Consider the following 25,490-nt stretch of genomic DNA (forward strand, 5'->3'; position numbering starts at 1 on the left):
CGTATCAGGTATTTCGGTAAAATTTATAAATTATTTCTTTTTTAAAGTAATAACTTTGCATTCACTATTTGAAAACTAAAAATACAAAAATATTTCATTCTTCCTATCTTTCTTCAAAGTGTAGTAAAATATATCTTTTCTTAATCATTAATCAGTAAAAAACAAATAAAAATTCGGAGCAACCCCTATCAATCATAGTCCGAATCACAGTGCATAGCTTTGCCTATTGGCTTCGTTAGAGTACTCTTGTAGGAGTCAATATTCCGCTTCAAGGAATCAAAACAGTAATATTAAAAAAAAAACTTGGGTTGATATCAAAGCCTAATTCTTACTTATTATATGAATATTAACTATAACTTTACGGTCCTTCTACTATCCACATTACGGACTGCTGTGGATTCAATGTGGAGGGCATCTTTATTTGGTCGCTTAATAATCAGTGACAACTTCACAAAAATAATTGTCAACAAATGCCATAAGTCATTGCGAAAATTGGTCGTTTGTGTTTCATTCTTTGAAAATAATTGATATGTAGGTTGTGGCCGTAATAAAATAGTATTAAATTTTCAGCGAATTAAAGACTAATGATATCAGTAATTTAGTTAAAATGGTGAGCTTATTTTGTAATAAAACGTGCTTGCTGTATTCATGGTTGGCGCGCTCGATAATTCATCGGCAGGCAACGTGGGTAGATCTTTTGTTATTGTTTTAATCTTTATTTTAGTCTACCCCGCCGCCCCAGCAGCCTCAGGCAAGGCGCTCCGCTGGCGACATTAAGAAGAACACCCCACCGGCATCAAACATTGTCACTAGAAATGGAGCTCGTAAGGCGAAAATTCAGACACGAGCTATGTCGTCGGGAGCTAAAGTAAGCCCATTAAAATTAATTGACTCGCCGTATGTTATTATAGTCATAATTATTTAATTTATTTTTTAAAGCAAGCTATTTACTGTGTTTTTCAAATTGACTATTATTCTACAGAGAAGATTCTTATAATGTATCTGTAAAGTATTTTACTTCTTAAATATTACAGTTACTGTTATTATCGGAAATGTTATCCCAGTGGTGTGACAACATAAATGTATCTCCGGTTAATATGCATTACAAGGGCAACATTTTCATCGTAGAGATAACAGTCTTTATCATTTGTTTCTTTATTTATCAATTCAGTGTAGACTCTTCAGTTCATCATTAAAGACATGTAAGTGTTCTGATCAGTTAACCTTAATTCAGTACAATATAAGCAAAATTGATTGAATTAAGCATTGTTTAAAGTATGTTTGTAAATCCAAACCCAAAAGTCTCCAAACCCAAAAGGTTCCAAAAATGACAAAGTGATTCAAGAAAAGGTAGGTATTAGTAGTGGCCTGGCGCTTCACATAGCTTGTATTGGCAGAGGTATTACCATATCCCCAGATTAACAAACATACTTTTTTAATAAATGACTATGTAAAGATATTGAATATAACACCAAGCTTGGTGTTGTTATGTTTATTACTTACATGAATAGATTTTGTATCTTTTTATCTGTGTCAATCCGTTTGTGACAACTCTTCTGAATGTAGGCATAACTGAGGCAGTTCCATTGGCTTGTTAGTAGAGAAAAACGAATCTGAAGTTTAAATTTACGCCTTGTTACGTATGTGCGCTGGCTTGCTAGCTCGAACCGAACCGGGGGGTATCCCCGCAGATCTTCTTATCTACTCACATGTCAATATATAACAAACATTTATTATGATGTCTGGGTAAAAAAATAAAATAAAGATTATGTTATCATGTAATGCATTCTAACTTGTAATTGCTTTCATAATCCTGAAAACATCAAACAACACAATTCTTATCACTGCTATGAACTGTATTCCCTTTTGTTATGATCTAAATTGTAATGATCATCTTTAGGTTTATTACATAAGTTATTATCACTGCACCAGTAAATATAGAATATTTGTTTAGTTGTACGACTTGACGAGGCAAAGTCAACATTAAATATTATTATTTTTATATGTTTATTTATTAAAATTTAAACCTTCATGATTGTGGTCGTTGGGAGATTAAATTTCACTATATGAAACATTAGAGTTTGCGATATTATGATACATTCACTATATAAATGGGCCTTAAATATGATTATGTAGCCATCAGCGTCAGTCGCCTCAGTGAAACGGAGAGCGCAGCAGAAGAAGAAACACTGTGTTGATACCGTGCTCCGGGACCATTATCAAATTGTGAGTATTAATAATTTCACTTGCATTAGGCTTTGGACTGGGTTCTCCGCGCCCGCAGTCTCCCGTCTTAGGCCTCGGACTGGACTTCGCCGCGCCGCGCGCGCGCTGCATGCGTTCGGTCCACAGCATTCGGCCTTGGAAATGTTTTCAAATTATACTTAATACATAATTAAGTGATTGCCGCCTAGTTCAGACTACTCAGTACCGTAATCTGGCCGTTAGTTTTTTTTGGTTAACAATCATCAGATCATCACAATTTAATTTTATTCCGTAAAGTTCAAATGAAGGGTTGCATATTATGTGCAAAGAGTAAAGTAAGATTATGTGCCTACTTAATTTTATGCGCTCTTTAATACGATTTATATTCAGTATGAAAGAGCGTGGATTGCAAAACAGGAAAGGCATCATTCCGTTTCAGTTGATTTTTAATACCTAATTGGATTTTAATATCATTTTATTTCTTTAAGGACCAACTGAATTGAGATAATTTTTGTTAGTAAAAATATGACTTATTAAATATGGTTAGGTAACAGGCCTATAAAATGATATATAAATAACGTTAGTAAAATGAAGGCCGCCTTCGAAGGGTAGAGACGGCTAAAGAGAGAGAGAGAGATACTAGTTTGTTGCTTTCTAATCAATCATCGGACCAACAGGCAATGGATTCCAAGACCAAAGTGAAAGGACCAACTGGGTTTGTAACAGAGCCCCGCATGGCGGAGCACCGCTGCCTCTGGGATGACAACTATCCGGAGTGCCCTGAGAGATTGACTAGCGTCATTAATAGGTAAGCTTTTATGAGAAACACTAGTAAAGCCTAGTTGTAGAGGGCGCTTTTCCAAAGTCTATACGAGAGAAGACGTATGGCCCTTAACGATATATGCACGGAAACGGGCGGAAGGTTTTTAGGCAAAAACCTTGCCCCAGTTTTAAGACACAAACTTTTTAATTTTATCGTTTTTCCGAAAACTGTTGAACTCCATTTTGGAGCTTGGAGCAATTTGGAACGAAACATTGAGTCATTTTGCCAAAAATAAATAGTATTTCCTGCCATACCAACTTCGTCTTTTAACCCTTTTTTTTATTTCTGGTGGTGGTAGTTTTCTTGCACTTATTATGATAAAATGCGCCAAGTTTCGTAGTTGTAGTTGAGATAAAGTAACAAAACTTGGCATATTTTATCAAAATAATAAGCATAATAAAATAAGGTCCCATATCTTCTATACTCTGTATATATCTTTAGGTATTTAAATAAAAGTAAACAAAGAATTTGTACATTTTCGGATAGTTATAACATTTATTGGTTAACCAACCAAATACAAAACCGCCTGGATCTGTCACTGAACGACCTGACTATAACCTACATTATTTGATCATGTAATGTCTTCATCTACCCTCAACTGGCGTAAGGAGCCATTTGAGGGTAGATTTTGTTTACAGAGTATATCTAGAGAGAGTTTGAATTTTTCACATGCAAACGTGAACCACCCTACCTTACATTCTCTCTAGACGTTTTGTCCACTCCATTGAGTCTAGAAATATGGTTTTGGAAATTATTAAAATACCCTAATCACAGGTGCCAAGAACTGAAACTGATAGAACAGTGCAAACAGTTCGAGCCCCGGGCGGCCACCAAAGAAGAACTCAATACCATGCACTCGCCGTCGGTCTTCGAGTTACTTGAGACCACTCACCAAAACCAGGACTTGCAGTATTTGGAGGAAGTTTCTTCGAGATACGACGCTATTTATATACACCCGGTAAGAACGTCGTTGTATACTTTTTTATATGAGTTATGCTTTTTGTCAAGTAAGGAGCGATGTATAAAATAGTTTCTAATAGCGCTTCTTATGGCTAACAGTATTAATTACAGACAAGATACACAGATATTTAGTAAACACGATATATATATATATATAACGTATCCTTTGACATGCATGAACTGTGTCAATACAATTAATAATAATTAAAAGTAAATAATTCACATGTCTTGAGCATTTACCAGGATTTGAACCCGGGACCATCGGCTTTATAGGCAGGGTAGTGACCCACCAGGCTACACGACCTTTTATGGGAATATACACCTTTTTGGTCGGTTCGAAAAGATGGACGTTTCAGAATTCTACTGTCATTACATAACATGCCAATACCTATACTTAACTGACACACTTGCAGCGTTTTCAAAATCTTGCAAAAATAATTCTATGACCAATTTGTATACCTATTTCTATTTTAGAGCACCCACGAGCTCGCGCTTCTATCCGCCGGCTCAACCATCGACATGGTGGACCGCATAGTGTCCGGGGAAATCCAAAATGGCGCCGCATTTGTCCGGCCGCCCGGACACCACGCCATGCGCGCCGAGCCGTGCGGGTATTGCTTCTATAATAATGTCGCTTTGGCAGCTAAACATGCGATTGACAAACAAGGATTGAATAGGTAAGTTACCGTCCAATCTGTACCTTTAAGGTTTTTAACCCTTTACCGCATCATTATAATATTCAACTCTATTGACAGCTATTAAAAACTCAAATTTAAACAAATATTTTTTATTACATGCAGGGGTTAAGAGTAAGTACTCTTAGTCACTCGATTGAGGGTAGTCACTTGACTAGCTTCACTGCTCAAATCATATTGATCACCACCAACACTAACAGTACGCTAACTCAAACACGTCTTAACTATTCATATACAGCGAAATCTTCCAATGGCTCTATGTTAATAAATTAATAGTTTAAAAAAACACTAGTAAACACTCTTATATTCCATGAAACCTAATCGTGGTCAAAGTTCATTACAAGACTTTTCTAATAAATCGAAACACAGCTATGATACGATGTTCCAGTTCATATCTTCCGGCTTCATCATCAGATCAGTTCGACAGTACCATATTATTGTATTGTCATCAGAACTACATACAGCTGCCAATTATCATGACGCTACGATCCTTGGAAGATGGTTAAATTAGTTCCCTTAGATTCCATTACATAGTTACATACAGGTCGACCTAATAAAAGCGTGTTAAAAATACACATTGTGTTTTAGGATATTAATCGTCGATTGGGATGTTCATCACGGGCAAGCCACGCAGCAGATGTTTTACGACGATCCAAGGTGAATAAAAATATGAATATCATTCTAATTGTATGGGTTGCAACTGAAACGGTTGGCTTTGACTTTGGTCTGGTCCATGAACTTTACCCATCTTATGTGGTTAATTTATAAAGTTACATAAAATGTTATTTTCTATAAACATCTCTTTTAGAACCCACACCCAATAGCATGTAACACAACATACCGCGCAAAACAAAAAAGGGCTTTTGACTCTACAAATATGATTATATCAGAAGTATTTGCGTGCTGTTGTCCCAGGAAAAAAAAGGTATATCACTACACCTTATAAAACAAAGTCCCCCGCCGCGTCTGTGTGTATGTATGTCCGCGATAAACTCAAAAACTACTGAACGGATTTTCATGCGGTTTTCACCTATCGATAGAGTGATTCTTGAGCATGGTTTAAGTGTATAATTTGTTAACCCGTTCGAAGCCGGGGGCGGCGCTAGTACCGTATATATATATTTATCATTTATCAGGGTGGTATACTTCTCGATCCACCGTTACGAGCACGGCGCCTTCTGGCCCAACCTCCGCCAGTCGGACTTCCACTACACGGGCTGCGGCCGAGGGACCGGGTACACGTTCAACGTGCCCCTCAACAAGACCGGCATGGGCGATGCCGATTATATCGCTATATGGACTCAGCTGCTTCTACCAATGGCTCTTGAGGTATTTTACTATACTATAAAACATTTATCTGCGGAACGGAAACACTTTTACTACCTTTTTACACCGCTGTCTTGTAAGTTATGAATTGTCGCTCTCCCCAAAACGGAAGCCGAGTATATTATATGTAGGTAAGCTAACCTAATCTCAGTCAGTCCGATTTCCACTACACGGGCTGCGGCCGAGGGACCGGGTACACGTTCAACGTGCCCCTTAACAACACCGACATGGGCGATGCCGACTATATCGCTATATGGACTCAGTTACTTCTACCAACGGCTCTTAAGGTATCTTACGATATTATAGAACATTTATCGGCGGAACGGAAAAACTTTTACTACCTTTTCACATTGCTGTCTTATAAGTTATGAATTGTCGCTCTATCCAAAACGGAAGTCGAGTATATTATATATAGGTAAGGTTAGCTGCGGCCGACGGACCGGATACATTATATGAATGAATTATGAAAAGTAAGCTGGTTTGGTATGATCGTAAAATAAAATATTAAATAAACATAAAACTATTAAACTAATTTTACGGTTTAAACCCACGTGTTTTAATCACTCGCGAGACATGTTTCGGAGAGCCTAGGTCTCCTTTCTCAAGCAATAATAGTGCGAGCAGCGTTCACGACGGCCGTGCTTCGCGTACGCGTTCGCGAGTGCCTAAAACACGTGAGTTTAAACCGTAAAATTAGTTTAATGTTAGTATTTCTACAGTTTAAATTCAATTAAACTATGATTCACACCGCGAATTTACGAATCGAATTTTCCAAACACCATTGAATAAAAAATATCTTTGTATCTGCATTCTGTTTAATAATATGATTCTGTGTACAAAATTAATGTTCTAATTTTTTTCCTTAGTACCAACCCGAGCTGATCATTATATCTGCCGGCTACGACGCTGCGGTCGGCTGCCCCGAGGTATCTCTTTCACTCTTATAATACCACCTATCTCTGTCTCTTCCAGTTCTCACCAAACTGATAGTCGTGTCGGCGGGGTACGACGCCGCGTTGGGCGATGAAAAGGTTGGATTAGTGGGCAAATGGAATCAGATCAGACTTTGTTGCTGTCGCCTTTAGGTTCATTTTCAGTCGTCATTGGGCATCGACTATCGCCATTCATTAATTTCGCTATAAAACAAAAATTTAACTATCATAATTATTTTGAATAATCATTAATTCATTAACATCATTTGTGCCATTCTCGTAGTGGAGGTCCTTATGGTGATCGGCGCTTACGTCGCGAACACCGCATATATTGCGAAGTGAGCGTTTGTGAATAAATAATAGCACAAGCGCCAGCCTCCATAATGTTTCACCCGTAAAACGTCTTATTTGGAGTTATGAAACATGTAAATATTAATAATAAATAAAATTTACGGAGAAACTCAGTTCTATTAAGTTTCGAAATTCGCATTTAATATTTTTTAACGATTTCCATCTGCCTGTACCTTCTGTCTGTTTATCACAGCTTCAGCTTAGAGAACACGTGAACGTTATTCAAGAAAAAAAAAATGGGTGGATCAAGTTTGTTTCTGTTGTTATTTTGCCCCGTCCTGTTGTCATCATGTTCATACTGACATGCTGAGAAGACGGCACATTTTGGAAATGCCTATTAACTAGGTATCATTAAAATGCATGTTTGGTAGGGTGTCCCGGATTTGAAAAATTCTTGAAACCAGCAATGTAATAGGGCTCAAAAGTTGGGTATTTCTTTAAAGATTACGGGAAAAATAATTTATAAAATCGAGATATACGCTACGGAGACTGCTTACGATCAGGCGGGCCGTATGCTTGTTTGCCACCGACGTAGTATAAAAAAAAAAAAACATAGTTTTAGGGTTCTACCAGCTGACAAACAATTAAAGAAAAATTTCAAAATGTACTTAAATATGTCAACTATGTTAATAATTTATATAAGACTGTTATAAAAGAAAACTTTGAAATTTCTATTTATATATTTCGATATTTTTTAAGTTACTTTTAACCTGAATAAAATTTAGTAAAATAATATTATAATTCATCTAAAAAACGGCTGGTAGAGCCCTCAAAATATATGTAAAAAAAATGTATTATGTTTTCTGAAATCTACAAAAAATTACACAACTTTTGAGTCCGAGTCCTATTGGGTTCCTGAATTCAAAATTTCGTGTTCCACGGGACACACTATGTTTGGTAATTTGAAATATCATAACAGTCAGGATTTTAAGAGTTGTTTTTCCCATGGACAACTAACCGTAACCATAGCAACGAGTGACACTAATAACTTGCTATACTCATAAAAATCTGTAAAAAAATGTTTTATTTAAAAAAACAAAAGATAATTTATTTTCAGTCACTTAATTTATAGCTAATAAATTTTTTGCTTAACTATGCCCGTGTGCAGTTTATATAAAACCTTGTGTGTATTTACAATTCTAAAACCTCATGTGTTTACATAAAACCTTATATGTTAATTCGAAAGATACCCTTCACTTTTAACATCTTATGGCGTCCTTTTTCCAGGGTGAAATGAAAGTGACCCCAGCATGCTACGCGCACCTCCTCAACATGTTGATGTCTGTCTGTCCGTCTGTCTGTGTGGTGTTAGAGGGAGGGTACTGTTTACCTTCGCTGGCTGAAGGCGCGGCGCTCACTCTGCGGACATTGTTGGGACATTCTCCACCAGCGCTGGAGAAGACTGGGGAACCTTGTGATGAGTAAGTTAAAGCTGTTCAATAGAGATAGTATAGCCGCAACATGTTGATGTCTGTCTGTGTGGTGTTAGAGGGAGGGTACTGTTTACCTTCGCTGACTGAAGGCGCGGCGCTCACCCTTCGGACATTGCTGGGACATTCCCCACCAGCGCTGGAGAAGACTGGAGAACCTTGTGATGAGTAAGTTGAAGCTGTTCAATAGAGATAGTCTAGCCGCAACATGTTGATGTCTGTCTGTGTGGTGTTAGAGGGAGGGTACTGTTTACCTTCGCTGACTGAAGGCGCGGCGCTCACCCTTCGGACATTGCTGGGACATTCCCCACCAGCGCTGGAGAAGACTGGAGAACCTTGTGATGAGTAAGTTGAAGCTGTTCAATAGAGATAGTCTAGCCGCAACATGTTGATGTCTGTCTGTGTGGTGTTAGAGGGAGGGTACTGTTTACCTTCGCTGGCTGAAGGCGCGGCGCTCACCCTTCGGACATTGCTGGGACATTCCCCACCAGCGCTGGAGAAGACTGGAGAACCTTGTGATGAGTAAGTTGAAGCTGTTCAATAGAGATAGTCTAGCCGCAACATGTTGATGTCTGTCTGTGTGGTGTTAGAGGGAGGGTACTGTTTACCTTCGCTGGCTGAAGGCGCGGCGCTCACACTTCGGACATTGCTGGGACATTCCCCACCAGCGCTGGAGAAGACTGGAGAACCTTGTGATGAGTAAGTTGAAGCTGTTCAATAGAGATAGTCTAGCCTCAACATGTTGATGTCTGTCTGTCCGTCTGTCTGTGTGGTGTTAGAGGGAGGGTACTGTTTACCTTCGCTGGCTGAAGGCGCGGCGCTCACCCTTCGGACATTGCTGGAACATTCCCCACCTGGAGAAGACTGGAGAACCTTGTGATGAGTAAGTTGAAGCTGTTCAATAGAGATAATCTAGCCTCAACATGTTGATGTCTGTCTGTCCGTCTGTCTGTCTGTGTGGTGTTAGAGGGAGGGTACTGTTTACCTTCGCTGGCTGAAGGCGCGGCGCTTACCCTTCGGACTTTGCTGGGACATTCTCCATCAGCGCTGGAGAAGACTGGAGAACCTTGTGATGAGTAAGTTGGAGCTCTCATCATGATGCGTTTACAAAAGTTGCCGTCACCAGACTTGTAAAGTGCTTCGTCTTGACTTGCACAATTCAGTTGCCTGCACTGTTTCATACTACAACAGTCCATGCTCTCTAAATAAAATAAAAATAAAAAATAAAAATCTTTTATCTCGTGTAACAAGAGACACATATCTTCTTAAACTAACTAAAACTAACTAAAAAACTAAATTTTAAAAATCTTAATTTATTAAACGGGCTTTAGCATTCGACAGTACTAGTGGGAGAATGTAATCTTCCACAGTGTGATAAATAGACACAATCCACCCTCTCGGCTATCATCTTCAGAATGATGTTGGGACTGCCCCGCACCCGACGCATCAGGGATGCGGCGCGCCCGCGCATTACCGTGTGAAAGCAATCTACGCGCGCCGCAGCGAACATACCTAATCATTGCCTAAATCATTGCCGAAAATTGTTTTGCCGAATGTTATTTCCCCACCAATTTTTCGCATAATTTCATTTCGCCGAATGATCAAGTAGCAACTCAACATAATAATTCGTATTATTTCCCAACCTCACAGTTAGCAACTGCATGTTTGGAAAACAACTTAAAAATACACTTTGTAAAACGTAAAATTTTAGGTGTAAGTCTAGTACGAAACCTAAATCTTTTTTTGTCACTACTTGTATTGTTTACGCCTAATAACCGTCTCAAGTGGAGGCCCGCCAGGGTATATAGAATGGGGTATAACCATGTCGAAAGTTGACAACTCGGTTACTATAGGGACCGTGCGCGTTGGAGGATCTGCCATCTCGTGGCCTGAATCGGAACCATAAACATGCACATTTACACGTCACGTGTTTTCTTGTGCATAGTAGGTTCTGCCATCTTGTGGGCTACATCGGAACAAAAAACATCACATTTACGCCTCGTGCCAAAAATCTGACGGCTCCTGTGCTGCCTCCTACACAGGCGCGGATACAAGATTTGGCTTAGGGGGGGGGGCCATTTTGAGAAAATCATATATTTTTGGTAAAAAATAAAATTTACTCAATTTAGTAATGTGAGAGCCAGGGTTTTAGGGGAGGGCCATTGCCCCTATGGCCCCCCCCTTGTATCCGCGCCTGCTCCTACAGTTCATGCACGCTCCCTATCATTGGCTGTCAAACTCGGGAATCATAATTTTTTCAATAAATTGTCAAACATTTAATTTCAGAATACGCGACACCATCCTAAACTGCATTTACGCACACAAGCAGCACTGGCGTTGCTACAACTACCAACACACGTACAGCACCGACGGCGTGCCCAATGTGTGCGACAGGGCGAAACAGAAGCATACAGTCTCTGTCAGGTGGGAGGGAGACGAAACTAGGCTGGGGAGGTTTCTGACTAGGGACTGTTATCCGGTGCAAGATAATGAGACGAAGAGGAAGATTATGGAGCGGCTGAACCATTTGAGACTAGGTAAGGATTAAGATAGTAGAGTGAAACAGAAATATACCGTTTCTATTAGGTGGGAGGGAGATGAATTTAGACCGAGAAGTTCCTTACTTGGACTTGGACTGCTATCCAGAGAAATACAGAAGTATACCTCTGAGAAGTATTTCATTTGCCATCAGATACATCGGCGCGGCCAAGGTGCTCACAAACATCTGAACACGTCTCTATTGTCAAGGCGTTACAGTTCGTGTTCAGATATATTTGAACACCTCGGCCGTTCCGATATATCTGATCGCGATTGTAGGAGATATAACAATATATATATATATATATATGTATGTATATTGGCAGAAGGCAATAAAAAATATAAATTAAAGTGTAACAGAGAATGAACAGTGATTCAAAAATAATATATGTACTTAATAAACGTTGTTTGTTTTCAGTAACGGATCTAACGATACCTAAACATGCAGTATACTACATTTTCGATCAAGCTATGTTAAAGCACAAAAATATATGCGAACCGTAAGTACAATTGATATATTATTTAATTACTTTGATAACATTTGAAAACTTAATCTCATTTCGACCATATCCCATATAACTGAAGTGTTATTTTCCAGTGGCCACGTAGAATGTCCAGAGCGAATACAGAGGATACATGAAAGACATAGAGACTTCGGTCTGTTAGAGCGAGTGCACCAACTCACCGCTAGAACGGCTACCGATGAGGAAATATTAGCGGTACATACTGTCAAGCATCTAAACAGGTAAAAACAACTTTATAGTATCTGCATTAAGAGCTATTTTAGACTGTCACTCAGTAAAGACATTTTGTATAGCGTCAAACATTTAGATATGTAATTTAGAATTCATTGCCAATTTAAACAGTAGTACGGGCGACCGAGCTTTGCTCGGTTATAACTATTTATTGTAATATGGTGGTGTATAGGTGATAATCTTAACAACATTTTTTTACTAAATTAAACTTGTCTAAAACAATAAAAATTAAGAAATTATATATAAACTTGAACATATAAAACAAAACTTAGTCACCGGGCGAGATTCGAACCCGTAACACTCGTTTAGCAGTCCGCGTCTTAACCCGCTGGACCAGACGGACAGTGGCCGGCAACACGAAAGTAGCGGCCATATTCTGCGTCGAAAGAAAAACTCATGAAAACTCGAAAACACGCGTTTTCCCAAACATAAGACTAATCTAGATAGATTGTATACACCCAAAAACCCCCATATACCAAATTTCAGCGAAATCGTTAGAGCCGTTTCCGAGATCACAGAAATATATTTATATATAAATATATATATACAAGAATTGCTCGTTTAAAGGTATAAGATATACAGAAGACGAAGTAGATTATTTTGGTTTGTCATAGCGAGTGAACAAACTTAAGGCTGCTACAAAAAATAATTCAAAACAAAACTTGAACTACCGACTTTGAAATCCTATAAAACCAGTATTAATATCTCGCTTAAATTCTAGTTACTAGTTTAGTCCTTAGAAGGATTTGACAGTGTTTAAATCTACCAAGTGTTCAATAGTACATTGTGCAACGAGGGGGATAAGTGAAATTTTGGATACGAGGTTGGTAATTCCCGACAGCTGCAGGCTGGAGGGAATTAAAGACCCGAGTTTGCAATATTCTTACCCCCGGAGTTACACACAATGTTTTTCATCATACTTGTGAAGAAAAAACTAAATTTTAAGCGAAATAATTCTTAAATACCGTGACATATCGAACATTCGTCCGACATTTTGTATTTTCTTGACAGGTAAGGTATCGAAGGCACAGACCTATTCGGCATTCAGCCACGATTGGCAATTATGTAAAAATATTTTAAATGGCTGTTAAATTTATCAAATTAAATAATTTTAAACATAAACAAAAATATTAAATTATAAACGTGATTATTTTAAAAGTAAACTTACATGATTCGAATGAATTAGTGACAGAAATAAAAGAAAAGCTATAACTCCCTAGGCAGTTATAGCTTTTTTCACAACCCATAACTCCCGCGGGAACAATATAGGCCTATGTCCTTCAGTACACCTGCATGAAATAAGATCTTTTTCGAGCAAGTGTGATGAAAAATATCATAATTCTATGGTCACAGATTAAAAGAGTTGGCATCGACGAAGCTGCGGGAATTGAACAATCAAAAGGAACAATTCGACTCCGTTTACTTCCATCCCGACTCGCTGGAGAGCGCTGCCGTAGCCACCGGATGTGTGTTACAGGTATTTATTCTCATTTCACCTGTACCGGGTGTCTCCTGCAACACGGGCAAATAATTAAATCTCCTGTAACTTTCTTTCTTCCTAGCGTTGTCCCGGCATATTGCCACGGCTGAGGGAGCCTGGGGTCCGCTTTGACAACTAATCCCAAGATTTGGCGTAGGCACTAGTTTTTACGAAAGCGACTGCCATCTGACCTTCCAACCCAGAGGGTACACTAGACCTTGTTTGGATTAGTCCGGTTTCCGCACGATGTTTTCCTTCACCGAAAAGCGACTGGTAAATATCAAATAACATTTCGTACATAAGTTCCGAAAAACTCATTGGTACGAGCCGGGGTTTGAACCCGCGACCTCCGGATTGCAAGTCGCACGCTCTTACCGCTAGGCCACCAGCGCTTAAATCTCCTGTAACATGGCCAAGTATATTGTACTCTACGTTTGTTTAAATAATTTATAAATTATAATTTTTTTTTCATGCAAATTAAATTTTTTTTTCAATGTTTAGTTTACAGGCCACACCGTTATGTTTTGTGATAACTGAATTGTCAAACGTAAATTTTAGATAACTATAAGTAAAGTTACCACGTAATGTATGGAGCCGTACATTGCCATCTATATTCTTTTTATTTTTTTATCCTGTTACCCCTTGCTGGGGTGCCGTATATATTAGCCGTCAAAATGCAGCATATTTGTCTTACAAGGAAAGATACCCAACTGTCCGGTTCCGATTTGATTTATATTTATATATGTTATAGAGTAGTCTAAAATAACGGACACGTATTTTTTTTTTAGCTGCCCAAACTCAACCTATTGGGAGAAATTGTCCTCCAAACTACTAAAAAGTTACTAAATCTTCTAACTCCTATAGAAAGTGATGCTCAAGCAACTTGCTAGTTAATGGCTTGTTTGAGTATATGTTTGAGAGCAGGAAAAAATAATGTACACGTGTTTTGTTATATCTGCTTAAACTCAAGTGTTCCTAAAAAAACACCCGTCTTTATGTGTAACTATAGCGATAAGATATTATAAAACTTCGAATGTCGATTTTTTCAGGAAAAAATGAGTTTTAGCCGATATAACAAAACACGTGCTCATTATTTTTTGCTGCTTTCAAACATATACTCAAACCAGCCATTAACTAGCAAGTTGCTTGAGCATCACTTTCTATAGGAGTTAGAAGATTTAGTAACTTTTTAGTACTTTGGAGGACAATTTCTCCCAATAGGTTGAGTTTGGGCAGCTAAAAAAAAATACGTGTCCGTTATTTTAGACTACTCTATAACATATATAAATATAAATCTAATCGGAACCGGACAGTTGGGTACCTTTCCTTGTTAGACTTTACAATAGTAGGTTGTTAACTAAGGGATGAAATAGGTGCTTACACTCAAGTTAAACACGCTACTTTTCGTTTTGGATACGAGGACAGTAAAATATTGAGTATTTTACAAATCATAATTAAGTAATTTATAGTATGTCGTAGGTATTTTATAAAAGTAATTTTTCGTTGATCAATTGAAGTAAAACGAAAAATTGTCATTGATGTGAATTTTCATTGCTAATCGTAAAAAAGCTTTAAAAGTATAACCACCTTGGGTCAAATTGTATCATTTAAAACCCGCTTTATAGTTAAATTTCAGTGTATGACAATTTTTTTTTATAATCTTCTATTACATATCTGCAGTTTACACAAAAAAGTGCATTCAAAATTGTACCTTACGTTAATAGATGGTAGACACAGTTTTGTCCTGTGGCGGGTCCGGCGTGTGCGTGGTGCGGCCGCCCGGCCACCACGCCGACGACGACGTCCCCAGCGGCTTCTGTCTGCTGAACAACGTCGCGGCGGCCGCCAGGCACGCCGTGGATAACCATGGACTCAAACGGGTCATGATTCTGGACTGGGATGTTCATCATGGCAACGGGACGCAGAGGATTACATATAATGATGACAAGGTACGCGATATCACAGATAAAGTAGTACGAAACACTTTTTCAGAATACAGTCGAGCGTCAAAGGTGCACAGAATTGCATTCCACCGAACGCCTTGAGAGTAACTTTTGGAGTAAGGTAAGTTTCGCTTGGTAGACATTCCCCAGCGGCTTCTGTTTCTTGAACAACGTCGCCGCCGCCGCCAGCCGCCTTACATATAATGATGATAACGTAAGCGACATCAGAGATACAGTAGCAGGACACACTTTTTAAAACAATGGATTACAACGGAATCGAGCATCTCTGCGTCTAAGGTGCACAGAATTGCATTCCACCGAACGTCTTAAAGGTAACTTTTGAAGTTAGGAGTGTCGCTTGTTGGACATCCCTAGTTCCTAATAGCTCCTGTCTCTTGACCAATATCGCTACCGCCGATGGAAATACCATAGTTAAACATGAGGTAGAATATGTGATGATTGGGATGTCATTCAAATACCAGAGTGGTTTTGTTATATCTCGTCTCGAGCACGGACAGGGAGTAGGTAGAGAAACACCTTATGTATGATAGTATAAGAACGTATATTCTGTAAAAACCTGCCTATATATACACGTTAGGTTGCGCTGGCACAAGCAATATGCGTTTATGTCGCAGTAAACCATAGTGTCACTGCTAAACACGGAAAGTGGAAAATTGCCATAGGCAATGGAACGCAGTGGATCACTTATGAAGACAATAAAGTACTTTTGTAATTAATGTATATTTTCCCCTGACACGAAAGGGGCGCCAAATGACCACGAGACATCCATTACAAACATACAGACAGGTCAAACTAAATAAAAAGACTGTAATAATGAACAATTTTGTTACAGATCCTATACATGTCCATCCACCGTTACGACCACGGTTCGTTCTTCCCGCACAGTAAAGACGCGGACCACACCGCGGTTGGCGAGGGCAGGGGGGAGGGCTTCAACGTCAACGTGCCGTGGAACAAGGTACACTGATGTATTGACTAAGTTTTAAAAAAGACAAATTTTCCTTGTGTACTTTTTGCGACATTTTTTCAACATTTTAGTAAGTGCGAAAAGGTGACATACAGACAGTTACGTTTCCAATTACAATATAATATTAAATGGGCAAATATGAGCCTATTTTTTATAATAATTCCAATATTCAATAATATCCTTGTTTAAAAGAACTGAATAAAATAATAACAAAACTTGCATTACTACGGTTCACAGCGCGGCATGGGCGACGCAGAGTACATGGCGGCGTTCACACAAGTCGTCCTGCCCATAGCGTACGAGTACAACCCGGCGCTCGTGCTCGTGTCGGCCGGCTTCGACGCCTGCGTCGGCGACCCGCTCGGAGGTGAGACACAAACAGTACATGTATGATTAGATTCAGATTTTTTTTTTTTTATTTGTTACAGATAACTCACAATTACAGAATATTTGATCAAAAAGTATCGTTAAACCACAATGGTTTGTCTCGATACTCCATTCCGCAGTATTTAATAATTAAGTAGAAATACAATGCAATACACATATACATCCAATTCGTAAATGACATTTACAGTACATATGGTGCTACTTTACCGCACTAGTGCGCAAATTAGCATATTACGTTACTGTGTCAAACATTTAAAGGGCCATATGTACTGTAAAACGTTGTACGATACATGTGCGAATAGATAATTCGCAACTTGTGTCGATTTAAAACACTCCCTTCGGTCGTGTTTTAATTTATCGCCACTCGTTTCGAATTTCCTATTTTTCGCACTTGTATCGTAATGTACTATATAATTGCAAATATCACAAACTGAGCGCGTCTGTTATCATTATCATACGGGCCGGCCGGCCGAGCAAAACAAGAACCGGTCCACGCTTACTCGATACAGGCTGCTCCATTTGCACTAAATGAAATAACATAAATATGCATTAGTTAAAATAATTTAATTGTTTAAGCATTTCCTTTTTAAGAATATATGCTATATTGTTTGGTGTTATCTTATCTTTCCACTCTTTAGGTAACTTATTTATTAACTCTGGTATGATGTATTCTGATGTTCTTCTGCCATAAAAATTGTTGAATTGGGGCTTTTGAAGCATTTGATTTGTTACTTGCCTCGTATTTATTGGATGTGAGATTAAATGCTGGATTTCATTTCTAAAGTATTGCTCTTTTAGCATATGGTGTTTAAACTTTGTGTGAACCGGTAGGACCTTACATAAAGTGAAGAGGTCACTATCACACACAAGGTTCTCTCTCATTTTACGGGGTACTATTAACTTTAGCAGCCTAACTTGCAGCTTATATATTTTGTCAAGGTATGACTTAAATGTACGGCCATAACTACTTAACCCATAGGAAATTATGCTTTCCACGAGTGCATTATAAATATCCAATCTAATATTATATGGAATTTTATTTCGTAGAATATATATTTTTGCCATTAAGAGTCCTTATTCCTACAGACGAGCGTATTTTGTAAAATGCTTCCTTTTTCATTCAAGATTACGACGTAACTATTAGTATTTATTCAAAAACTGGTAACGTACTTAAATAATCGTTTCCTAAACTAGCGGCTCCAACAGTTCAAATTTTCATTTTCTCTTTTAAACCTCTTTTTTAATGAGTTTTTTTGGGAGTCTTTTCCAAATTTTGCAGTGAGATGTGGCGTTTCGGTTCTCAATTTTGCTGTAAACAAGAATCATTTGGTACATGAATGACTACAATTTGATTCAACATATCTCGTACGAGGGGCTGGAATGATTAACAATCGAAGATTCATTTGAAAAAACTGATAAAATACCTTCCGAGTTTTCTTCATTTTTTTGGCGAAAACAGGGTTTTATTATATTTTTATTCCGCAAATTGTACGCATATTTTGCTTTAAAAATAATATTATAGCAAACTGTAACTTTATGTTAACCTATAAAAAAAAAATTATAACTATGGGACCTACATTGCCGTAAATTTATATTTTTTTAAAACACGTATAAATCACGCAGCAGCGACGCCCCGCTCTCAGTCGATTGTCAGGCATTCGTTGCGATCGTAATCAGCTACGGAGTTCCGAGAAGTGCTATATACTGCGATTAGAAAATCTTAATAAAAGTTCATTTTTTACACTATGCTTAACAGACTCTCGCTTATTGATGGATTTTCAGTGGTCCTTTTTTTTATACTACGTCGGTGGCAAACAAGCTTACGGCCCGCCTGATGGTAAGCAGTATCCGTAGCCTATGTACGCCTGCAACTCCAGAGGAGTTACATGCGCGTTGCCGACTCTAACCCCCTCCCGCCCCTCGTTGAGCTCTGGCAACCTTACTCATCGGCAGGTGTTATTTGGCTGCGATTTTCTGAAAAACGCATTTTTACTTGAAATTACGTTAGGATTTGCATTATTATTTTTGACCCGGATGAAGTCCAAGTTCTCATGATGGAGTCAGGAGTTGGTCACCAGAACTCCTAATCTACTCATTATAATCCCATCGTGTTTGGGCTCAAAAGATTTGCCCTGACGAACACCATCGATCTAGATGAGGTCCAGGGTCTCATGATGGAGTCAGGAGTTGGTCACCAGGACTCTTAATCTACTTATCATAACGCCATCGTGTTTGGGCTCAATAGATTTGCCCTGACGAGCACCATCAATCTAGATAAAGTCCAGGGTCTCATGATGGAGTCAGGAGTTGGTCACTAGAACTCCTAATCTACTCATTATAATTCCATCGTGTTTTGGCTCAAAAGATTTGCCCTGACGAGCACCATAGATCTAGATGAGGCCCAGGGTCTCATGATGGAGTCAGGAGTTGGTCACCAGAACTCCTAATCTACTCATCATAACTCCATCGTGTTTGGGCTCAATAGATTTGCCCTGACGAACACCATCGACCTAGATGAGGTCCAGGGTCTCATGATGGAGTCAGGAGTTGGTCACCAGAACTCCTAATCTACTGATCATAACTCCATCGTGATTGGGCTCAATAGATTTGCCCTGATGAACACCATCGATCTAGATGAAGTCCAGGGTCTCATGATGGAGTCAGGAGTTGGTCACCAGAACTCCTAAACTACTCATCATAACCTCATCGTGTTTGGGCTCAATAGATTTGCCCTGACGAGCATCATCAATCTAGATAAAGTCCAGGGTCTCATGATGGAGTCAGGAGTTGGTCACTAGAACTCCTAATCTACTCATTATAATTCCAACGTGTTTGGGCTCATGAGATTTGCCATGACGAGCACCATCGACCTAGATGAGGTCCAGGGTCTCATGATGGAGTCAGGAGTTGGTCACCAGAACTCCTAATCTACTCATCATAACTCCATCGTGTTTGGGCTCAATAGAGTTGCCCTGACGAGCACCATCAATCTAGATCAGGTCCAGGGTCTCATGATGGACTCAGGAGTTGGTCACCAGAACTCCTAGTCTATTCATCATAACTCCATCGTGTTTGGGCTCAAAAGATTTGCCCTGACGAGTACCATCGATCTAGATTAAGTCGAGGGTCTCATGATGGACTCAGGAGTTGGTCACCAGAACTCCTAATCTATTCATCATAATGGTAATTTGATGGTGCTTGTCGGGGTAAATCTATTGAGCCCAAACACGATGGAGTTATGATAAATAGATTACGAGTTCTGGTGACCAACTCCTGACTCCATCATGAGACCCTGGACTTCATCTAGATCGATGGTACTCGTCAGGGCAAATCTTTTGAGCCCAAACACGATGGAATTATAATGAGTAGATTAGGAGTTCTAGTGACCAACTCCTGACTCCATCATGAGACCCTGAACATCATCTAGATTGATGGTGCTCGTGAGGGCAAATCTATTGAGCCCAAACACGATGGAGTTATGATGAGTAGATTAGGAATTATGGTGACCAACTCCTGACTCCATCATGAGACCCTGGACTTCATCTAGATCGATGGTACTCGTCAGGGCAAATCTTTTGAGCCCAAACACGATGGAATTATAATGAGTAGATTAGGAGTTCTAGTGACCTACTCCTGACTCCATCATGAGACCCTGGACTTCATCTAGATTGATGGTGCTCATCAGGGTAAATCTATTGAGCCCAAACTCGATGGAGTTATGATGAGTAGATTAGGAGTTCTGGGGAGTTCTGGTGACCAACTCCTGACTCCGTCATGAGACCCTGGACCTCATCTAGATCGATGGTGTTCGTCAGGGCAAATCTTTTGAGCCCAAGCACGATGGAATTATAATGAGTAGATTAGGAGTTCTGGTGACCAACTCCTGACTCCATCATAAGAACCTGGATGGACTTCATTCGGGTCATAAATAATAATACAAACCCTAACGTGATTTCAAATAACACTGAAACTCTATAGCACTAATGTGCGCAAACGATTGGCATCTTGACTAGGCCGCATGGGTGCGTAGCCACCATGCCAATCTACTACAACTATCTGTCTCTCTCTCGTACTAATATGCACAAACGATTGGCATCTTGGCTGGGCAGCATGGGTGCGTAGCCAACATGCCAAACGTTTACGATACGACAAGGAAACACTATCTGTCTCTCTATCGCACTAATATGCGCAATCGATTGGCTTCTTGGCTAGGTATCATGGGTGCGTAGCCAACATACCAATCGTTTACGATACGACAACGAAACACTACTGTCTCTCTATCGCACTAATATACGCAAACGATTGGTATTTTGGCTAGGCACCAAGCAAGTGTGTGGCCAATATGCCAATCGTTTACGATACGACAACGAAACACTATCTGTCTCTCTATCGCACTAATATACTTTATTTATACCTGCAGTCATTTACTAACTTCTTCATTTTCCATTGGTGTGAAAGAGACAGAATAAAGAGCAAGGGTTATAGTACACTCTGTAGTCTGTACACTTAGTAGTAGTGTACATAAAAAAACTACTGTGCATATAAAATAAAATAAAGAGTGCCCATATGATATCATATAACACTAAAATTAATGTTGCTTGAAATTATATTGAAAACTATCAAGATTATTCTAGTCTGCATTGAAACGCGCGTCGCGTTGCCGGCGCTCGCGTACCGAGCGCCAACGCCATCTATCGAGCGTTATTTCGTGAAATCGGAGAACGCTCCAAGGATTAAGGGCTCTGAAAGCTCGTAATCTCGTGCACACTGAGTCAATGTGGTCACTCCAGTTAAAGCGATTGTCAATTATAACACCTAAATATTTATGTTTATAAACTTGTTCCAACGGCGTACAATTACAATTTTGGTCACAGTTCAGAGTTTGGATTCAGAGTTTTATTTGATTAACTTGTAGCAAATGGTTTATAGAGAAGGCCGGCCATTTGTAAGTAAAATTTGTTTCTCACTTTATTCGTGTATTTATTAAATACTCATTGTTGATGTAAATATATTAAAAAGACAATTTATTCTACTAATGAATACTCTATAATCCACATGCTTACAAATAAACGACTTTCAATTACAATAGTAGATTGTTGACCAAGGGATGTAAAGCACTCATTTCTGTGGTGGTATTTTGGCTTTCATTTCCACAGTAAATTTATCGCCAACTTTCGACACATGGTTAAATTTTTCGAACGCCATTTGACCTAAATCCTTATTTTATTATTAAAAATTTGACATATATTCGATAATTTTCGTACTGTCAATGAGTGCAAGTATAAAGTCAAATATGTTTTCAGGTTGCAAAGTGTCCCCGGAGTGCTACGGGCGCATGACGCAGCTGCTGCGCGGCGTGGCGGGCGGGCGCGTGGTGCTGTGCCTGGAGGGCGGCTACAACATCACCAGCATATCGCACGCCATGGCGCAGTGCACCAAGGCGCTGCTCGCCGACCCCGCCCACCACCACGACCCCACGCCCACCCATGCGTCAGCCATCGACACTATCAACGACGTCATCGCCACGCACAAGAAATATTGGAAGACTTTGAAGTTCCAGCTGGCGTTGCCGGCTGAAAACGTTCTGGAAGAACCTCTCCCTAGCCGCGGTTTGACTATAACTGAAGAAGACAAATCTGAGATGAGTTTTGATTCTACCAAAACTCAAGATGACACTATTGAAGCGCTCGCTTCTTTAACTATAAAATCTGATACTTCGATAAAATCTCTAGACGTTTCAATAAAGTGTTCCGATGGAGTCCATTGTGGCACCGACGATGAGGATCCGGAGCATTCGAAGAAAACTTCATCCAAAACTAGTATCGCAGATCCTCAACCGGGGTCATCTAAAAGTGAACCGCCCAAGCAAACGTTAGTGGACTATTTAGCGGAGAACATGCAAGCTATAGTGGACGGTGAGATGTTCGCGGTGATACCTCTCCCGTGGTGCCCTCATATAGACGGTTTGAGTGAGTTGCCGGCCGATGTGAAGTTCGAACAGGGACTGAAGTGCAGTGAGTGTGACGAGACGAGCGAAGTGTGGGTGTGCCTGCATTGTTATATAGTGAGTATACTTATGATTATAATGCATGCTTACCTCAGTGGAGATTGCGATTGGCTTTAATACTTTAAGAATACAACTAATTCATTGATCTCTCTCACTATTCTATTCTATATTCGCTCACACACTCATATTAAATCTTTCCCCCTACATTAGAATAAGTGTAGATTCGTATTTATACAAATACGGCAAAGTGAATACAAGACGGGGCACAGACACTAAAAATGGGTCTGTATACAATTTGTCTAAAATTGCTGGATGATTTGCTCCATAAAGAGGAGCTTACTCACGAGTCGCACACGTTGGTTGACCTACGCAGAGACGCAAGCCAAGAACCATGTTGAAGTACTTACAACTTGAATGACCCACTTTTAAAATATTTAATACAAATAATGAAATTAATAAATATAAATGTGAGTTCTGTAGTTCACGGTAAAGAAAATGCGTAGTAACTTTTTTAAATTCCTAATTAACAATGCATGCATGCCTATTGCCTAACTTGGTATGATTCACTTTTCATTTTAAATATTTAGATATTACGGCCTTTTTTCCATGGGTGTTTTTTTTATTTATGGTTTTGTTTGGTTATTTTTAATTTTTAACCAATTATTTTTGATTGTTTGACTTTGTTTAGAGGACCTGTTTTTTTAGTAGTTAGGTTACTAAATTGTGTGTAATACCGTTGTGTATGTATATTAATAAAACATGAACAATTTCATTAAAATTTTAAGCTTCATTACGTGTTGTCATTGCTAATCACAGTCGTCTTAGACGTCACCTGATAGGCTTAAATGGGCCTAGATATTCGCTTAAAGATTGATAGTTAATCAGTACCATCTCACAGTTAACCAACAATAAAAAAATCCATAAACCTTATTACAAATACGTAAGGTCCACAAATGCTCAGAAGTTTTGCATTAGTTGATGAATGACCGAATTTGTTCCCAGAGAGCATGCGGCCGCAGCGTCAACGCGCACATGGAGTCGCATTACGCGTCCTCCTCCCACCCGCTAGTGCTGTCCCTCTCGGACCTCTCCGTGTGGTGCTACGAGTGCGACGCGTACGTCGACAATCCCCGTCTCTTTCCTGCCAAGGACAATGCACACTTCCACAAATTCAACGAACATATGCCTTATTGTTACAGAAGTGATACGTTACATATGGAGTGAACGACATATCTGAGAGACTAGATATTATACGCTGTTTTATGGCCTGTTTTTACACTGATTTGTGTTAAGTACGACCAAAGTTGAAATAGAGGTGGATTGTGAAAGATTTTTTTTTAGCCACAGTAAATTTACTGCCATCTTTCGACACATGATTAAAACTTTTAGAACGCCATTTGACTTGATCCTTATCCATTCACGGATATGTGTTAAATTTGTTAAATATAATAATGTGGCGCCATCTTACCGGGCATCGGCTAAAGGTTGTGGCGCCATAGCTCGAAGCGATGCCATACCTTTAATTTAATTGATAATGTTGGTTTAATTTAATTAATATTTTTTATTTAATTTAATTAATTTATATGTAAATATTTTAATTATTTGTTGTTTTTGTAATAGGGATATCTGGTCAGAAATAAAAACTTTTTATTTATTTATTTGGCCTATGCTCTATTAGATGGCGCCACTTTTTGATATTTAACAAATTTAATACATATCAGTGAAAGAATAAGGATCAAAGTCAAATGGCGTTCTAAAAGTTTTAATCATGTGTCGAAAGATGGCAGTAAATTTACTGTGGCTACAAAGTTTTCTTTGACAATCCACCTCTATTTCATTATATTCAGTACGAGTACACACATGTGCTACTAAACACAAGTAGCAAATGAAACTCGCATTTAACACTAACCAATGTGTAAACTGACCCTTATATCCTAGATTCTAGAGTGACTGTTCGTTTGGCCAAACTACTCCTAATCTGTCAGGTTTTTTATCAAAAATGACAGTTGGATTGGGCAGATTGGCCAGTTGAATAAATTATTGTCTTGAGTATTTTAGTATTTGGGATATGAACAATACAGCAGAGTAACAGGAGTAGAAGACAAATATAACCACCCACTACTATAGTCCAGGGGTAGCAAAAAAGATAATACACATGTATAAGTAAAAAAATGCGAGTGTCGTGGAACAGACAGTTGGAATGAAGTTAACACATTCACCGCTGAGCTACGGTCGTAGCCGATAACATGAATTTCCCGGTATGTAGCGGAAATGCTACGTAGAGGCAAAACGACAATGTGACGTGATTAGCGCGGAATGGGTTAAGAAAAGGTCGTGGAGGAAAACTCTTCCACATTTTTTCGCCTAGCTCCCCATCCGCCTTGTCCATACTGTGCGATAAGGAACATCGTTCCAACACCCTCATCCTCATTCTTTCTCATTCTCACTCGGTTGGAACGAAGTTAAAAAACGGTCGTGACGGAAAAATTGTACACTTTTTTCGCCTAGCACCCCCATCCGCCAAGTCCGTACCCTCCGATAAGGAACTTCGTTCCAATACTACCCATGCATCGTTGCATTCGAAGGAATTAAAAAAAACATCGAACTTTGTGCTTTTTAGGAGACCACTCTCACTGCTTTACCTTCTGTGTTGACGATATAATCTAAATT

The 25,490-nt window shown here is 39.1% G+C and overlaps 1 protein-coding gene across 2 annotated transcripts; it reads left to right on the plus strand.

Annotated features, from left to right (window-relative positions):
- The first annotated feature begins 151 nt into the window (after nucleotides 1–151).
- Nucleotides 152–24,256, plus strand: LOC133519286 (histone deacetylase 6). Of its 2 annotated transcripts, XM_061853302.1 has the most exons (19): nucleotides 152–610; nucleotides 725–868; nucleotides 2,137–2,226; nucleotides 2,883–3,013; nucleotides 3,803–3,986; nucleotides 4,463–4,665; nucleotides 5,272–5,340; nucleotides 5,820–6,012; nucleotides 6,876–6,935; nucleotides 8,520–8,713; nucleotides 11,009–11,259; nucleotides 11,679–11,760; nucleotides 11,859–12,005; nucleotides 13,369–13,492; nucleotides 15,220–15,444; nucleotides 16,292–16,417; nucleotides 16,664–16,793; nucleotides 22,117–22,877; nucleotides 23,823–24,256. In XM_061853302.1, the coding sequence occupies exons 1-19, from the start codon at nucleotides 608–610 to the stop codon at nucleotides 24,042–24,044; spliced, it is 3,339 nt and encodes a 1,112-aa protein (XP_061709286.1). In that variant the 5' UTR covers nucleotides 152–607; the 3' UTR covers nucleotides 24,045–24,256. The 2 variants fall into 2 exon arrangements, with proteins under 2 accessions (XP_061709286.1, XP_061709287.1); XM_061853303.1 differs by lacking the exons at nucleotides 152–610; nucleotides 725–868 and adding an exon at nucleotides 915–1,202.
- The last annotated feature ends 1,234 nt before the right edge of the window (nucleotides 24,257–25,490 follow it).

Source organism: Cydia pomonella, chromosome 6 (genome assembly GCF_033807575.1).
Source record: "Cydia pomonella isolate Wapato2018A chromosome 6, ilCydPomo1, whole genome shotgun sequence".
Lineage (NCBI taxonomy): Eukaryota > Metazoa > Arthropoda > Insecta > Lepidoptera > Tortricidae > Cydia > Cydia pomonella.